The sequence below is a fragment of the Crocodylus porosus genome, unplaced genomic scaffold, assembly GCF_001723895.1.
Source record: "Crocodylus porosus isolate Cpor-Errol unplaced genomic scaffold, CroPor_comp1, whole genome shotgun sequence".
Lineage (NCBI taxonomy): Eukaryota > Metazoa > Chordata > Crocodylia > Crocodylidae > Crocodylus > Crocodylus porosus.
This window is the reverse complement of record NW_017728926.1, coordinates 18007247-18012275: the sequence shown is the minus strand read 5'-3', so window position 1 is coordinate 18012275 and position 5029 is coordinate 18007247. Positions and strand designations below refer to the sequence as shown.

Here is a 5029-nt window from a genome sequence, read left to right as displayed (position 1 = left end):
TTTTGGTCAATACCTTGCTACAGAACACCACTACTGGAGAGTCAGACTCTGTGCAAGAATCCTTAATATTGCAGGAGAGAGACATATTTAAAAAGACAAAACAATGGTTGACTATTAGTTGGTATCCCTGTACCAGGTTTTGTCTACCAAAAAAAGGCCACCCTTGAGTGCCACAAAAAGTCACTGTGGATTTCAAGCAGGCTGGCCTGCAAGGCTCTCCTATTTAAGCCAGCCCCATCACATGAAAAACTTGCAAGGAAGTTCAAATAGCTCTTGCTGCCAGGGACAGTTCACGTGCATCTGTCCTTTTGGTTCGAGGGTCCCTTTTTTTTTCCTTCCCCAGAGTTTTGTTTTCCAGGTCATTAACACTTCTGGCACTGTTTGCTACAGAATCCATAAACAAGCTCATCAGACAGAGGAGAGATGCAGCAGCTTCTGAAACACATCCCTGGAGCGGAGCGGAGCGGAGCGGAGCATTCTGTGTAAACTCCCAGGCCCAGTGTCTCCAAGGGAGGCGTGTTCTTTGTCACTTAATAGTCACGACTCGGGCTTCCAGCTGAGGTGACTCATCAGAATCTTAAATGGATTATGCACAAAACAGCATGTCCTTCTGGGAGTGCTTTCTATTCTGCAGGCAGGTTTTATTGGCTCTTTTTTGGGTATCCATTTTCTTTTTAGCCTTAACACAGTCAGTGTTTTCATAGCCAACATGCTCAGCTTCCCAAGAGAAATTTTACAGACAGGCCTCTGGAAGCATGACACGGAAACAAGCATTTCTTAATGCCACTTAAAGTACCTTGTTCACATCCACTGCTCAACTGTTTGCAGCAAGAGGGACAGATGGGCAAAAAGATCTATTCATCCTACCAGCTTTCTTTAAAGGTTTCAAAATTCACAACAGCAGGGAAGTGTCACCAGAAACACTATCTACCCTGCAACTATACTGACCATCACAAGAAGCAAAAGGTATGATCACGTTGAAAGATCCCCTGCCCCCCCAGCCATCTGGAAAAGGCAGGTGGGAAGTTGGACAAATTGCAGAGTTTGAGCAATTGCTGAAATGAAATGAGATCAAATGAACCAAGATTGCAAATGCTGAGTTTAAGGAGTTGATAATATGGATGTCGTAAGTCTTGGCCTGGTTCTACCCAGCTTCCTATCATTCAAAAACAAAATTAGAAAACGAGATGGGCGTACAGAGCTGAGTACACTGAGGAAACTTTACTGAGCTTCCTTCTTGTCACAGTTCCAGAGAAAGGTCCAGGATGAAGTCAGATGAGGCTGAAATGGACCAGTATATTCCAGTTACCTAGATTCAGCACTGTGCACTTCTTTCACTCCATTCTGATAATAAAAGAGTTGTAAAGAGGTTTGTTTGCCAAGGGAAGAGAATCCTTTGCCAAGGGACGCCGAGTCCTGGTGTGACTTGAGCTAGAGTTCTGCACAGATTTTCCATTGCTCCTGTATTGTTATTATATAACAACGTTCACCAGGCAATCTGCCAGATCTATTGGAATTACATAAATCAGCTGTTTTGCTGTCTCATGTTTCCTTTGGCATATGTAACATCTGCAGGAAGCAGGACATTCCTGTACCAAACCAAGGGGCACTTGGGATAGAAATAAACAATGTTCAGTCCACATGACATCTGGATCATATTTTTTACTTAGCGGGAGCCTCAGAATATCTCAGCAGGGGCCAGGGCCCCAGGGTGATCGGATATGGTAACCAATGCTGCTGGCCTGGGTAATGCTGCTTTCTCTCTGAGCCAATCTTCTATCGATTAAGCACACATCATAAAAAGGCTGGTAGGAGCAGCAGTGACTGCACTCCAACCCACAGAAGAGGCTGCTGCTCCTACCAGCCTTTTTATGATGTGTGCTTAATCGATAGAAGAGTGGTCTGATGAGCACTGCAAGTTGTCCATAGATATATGGACAGACAGCAGTGTATCGAGCACCATCAAATACTCCATGCCACCTGAAGCAGAAGCAGTAGAGCCACATCTACAAGGCACTGACAGTGGTCTAACTAGTACTGCCACACTGCTGTGCATTCATGTCTCCCCCCCCCACGCGCACACAGTTTGAGGGTACCACTGCTAGACACAGCAAATGTGTAGTCCAGACAAGGACATGGAGGGGCTCAAAGGTCCAGCTGAGTACTCACATAGGAGTGGTAGATAATGTGCACTAGCTCAAAATGAGCATTGGGAGCAGAGTGGGCTTTTCATGAAGTCAGGCATAGCAGAGCAAGGAGAAATAACGAAGCATCCTGAGCCCCTGATGCTATTGTGCTTTGTAGTCAAACTGCTATTGTGAAAGCTGAGTCTCCTTCCTCTGTCTCCTCCTCCCATACATGTTCCAGCTGAGGATTGTCACAACAGGTGCTCTTCAGAATAAGTGCAGAAGAGCCCCGTTTACCAGCACTCCCTCAATACCAGAAAGAGTTCAAACTCCATAAAATCAGACAGGGAAGGGCTATTCCCATGGCCAACTACAGAGGGAAGATGCCCTCAGTTGGAACGCACTGCCTGACTTCTTTTTCTTGAACGGAAATGAAGTCTCATTTAGTTTGCAGTGAACACCTGGGAACCTGAGAAGTAGGACAGTCACAAATCACATGGCAAATGCAGAAGCCCGGAAAAGTGGGCTGCATATTTAACACAGAATTACAGAACTAAGAGTCCAGTATTTCCAGGAGGCTGGGAACAGGACACCTCACCAGCCAGAGCCAGGGGGAACGTTGCCGACTCGGCAATTTTTAGCAGACCAAGCCTTTAAAACACAGCATCACCAGATTCCTTTGTTACAGAAAACAATCCTAAGTGTAGAACACCAGGCTGTTGACCGTCTAGCCCCTAGCAGCAGCTGCAGAGGTGTGTGCATGTACCCCTTCTCCCTCCTCTGACAAGCTGGCACCCAAGCCAAGTCTGCAGTATTTCAATGCTGTTAAGCACTGCCAGTCTCGCACACAATTCCAGGAGAGCATCCCAATGTACTACAGCTGTTATGCTTTTCTTTTCCTCTCTGATCAGCGGGCTTTTTGTTCACTAATTTACTTTTAAAAAAAGAAAGAAAAATAAATGAATGTTAGTGGCAGGAAGCAGCCTATCTGATGACCAAAGCAGAGGCACAGTGTGGGTGGGCAGCAAGGAAAGGTTTTTCCCCAGGCTGTTCCACAGATTTGGAAGGAAAGACTCTGGGAGTGAAAGAGGGGAGCTCAGTCTCTGGGGCTCACTTAGTCTCTCTGTCACTTTGCCAAGATGTAACCCATTCAGCAGGACTTGCTTTACCATGCCTTACCAGTACAGAGGGACTGCAAAATAGAAATGAGTCCCAGGAGCAAGACGGCAGAAAATCCACGCTTCCTCTGCAGTAAAAAGCACTTGAGAGGGCAGGCATCTTTTGCAAGATGGCATATACCAGGCGAGATGTATAATATACTCTTGATCCTTCAGATATAATACTTACCAGAAAGCCTAAATCCAGTTAAAAGTAACATCCCATTTTGTTATAGAAACTAATACCCTTTAGAGAGCTTGTCCATGCTGCTGGGAAGTCGATTCCTTTGAAAGTTCAAAGAAACACCCACCAGCCTGAAGGATTAATTCAACTTTGAAGTAGATAAGGCCCAATTCTTATTCCCTCAGTGCCAATCAATCAGCAGTGACAACATTCAAGTGTTAAGCTGGCGCAAAGGAGATCAGACCCAGGCCTGCTCCTGTGGGCAGCACCGAGCGATGGGGTCTGTACTCACTTGAGAACCCGGAAAAGCCCAGGCGATACGGATGTTGGCCTGACCACTCCATCTCCGCTGATGGTCCCCAACTGGACTTGAGGGTAGTAGACAGCCCGGAAGGCAAGCTTTGAAGACTGGAGCCTGGTCTTTATTACCTCCAAGGGACAAGTAAAAATGGCACCAACCGTACCGCCGCATCTGTAAGATAAAATACAAATAAGGTACAGGGTCAGGGAACAGCAGCCATACAGGAACTGCAACATACAGCAGGGTCATGATGTGATCCCTGAAATAATTTTGCCTTTTGGCCTCTACTGCAAAGGAAAAAATAGTTACAGACTGTTGTGTTTACCTGGCTGTCAGGAGATGGCTAGCTCTCATCTCAGACAAGTTTAGTGAATCATTTTCTAGTCACCACATGCACAGGTGTGTGGCAATGGGGTTTGGGAGGTTAGAAAAAACACAACAAAAATCAATAACAACTGATCAGCTCTTACTCCCATGTTCTGTGCCCTTGTTTGCCTAGATCTCCTGATCCAACTTGTGCAAAAAGTTGGCTTTCCATAAGAGAGGCACGACAAGTCCAGATTTTAGTGTGGTTTTGGACCTATGACAGGATCTGTTGGCTTAGCTGGTCTGCTCCTCAGGGGGCAGGGATTGCTGGGGTGCACTGGAGGGCAGCCGCTGGGGTGCAGGGTGCCTTGTGCTGCATGCGAGGCCACTTCTCTCTGGCATCATATTTAATATAGTAATATATATTCATACTCCCCATTCGTGGAAGTGGTTAGATAAGTCTCTTTCCAGTCCCCTAGTTAATCTGTTGCTGAAAAACTAGCTCATATTTGGAAACGGGATGCGTGGGCAAGAGGACGTGCTGTATGGATAACTGGGAGCCCTCGACTCAGATCTGGAAAGTAGGCCTGTGCGAAGCAAAAAGTATTCACTTCAGATTCAGCAATTCGGAGGGACAGTGATTCGAATCACTGTCTCTATTTGATTCGGCAAATCCGGATCTGAAGATATTTGACGCTGAATCTTATTTGGCCATAGACTATACAGGCAGGCAGCGCCAGCAGGAGCAGCTCGGGGAACATCCAGGCAAGCCACAGCTTGAGCCAGAGCCCCGGGAGAAGCCACGGCTCATCCGGCTGCTCCCCGCCGGGGCAAGGCAGGCTGTGCCGGCAGCCCTGGGAGAAGCCGCGGGGGCTGGGGAGAATGATCGGCAAGCTGCGGGGAATGATCGGGGAATTGGGGAATCTAACCGCGAGCTGGGGGAAAGCCCCTGTTT

General features: G+C 47.0%; 1 protein-coding gene across 1 annotated transcript in view; it reads right to left on the bottom strand.

The window, feature by feature from the left end:
- Window positions 1-4468, bottom strand: part of SLC25A33 (solute carrier family 25 member 33) — a 15645-nt gene extending 11177 nt beyond the window's left edge. The window contains exons 1-2 of the mRNA XM_019541642.1: window positions 4094-4468; window positions 3760-3939 (exon numbers count right to left, since the gene is read on the bottom strand). Of these exons, the coding sequence (XP_019397187.1) occupies window positions 3760-3939; window positions 4094-4122 (209 nt within the window). The 5' untranslated portion in view covers window positions 4123-4468. The remainder of the gene's footprint in view (window positions 1-3759; window positions 3940-4093) is intronic.
- Between the last annotated feature and the right edge of the window lie 561 nt (window positions 4469-5029).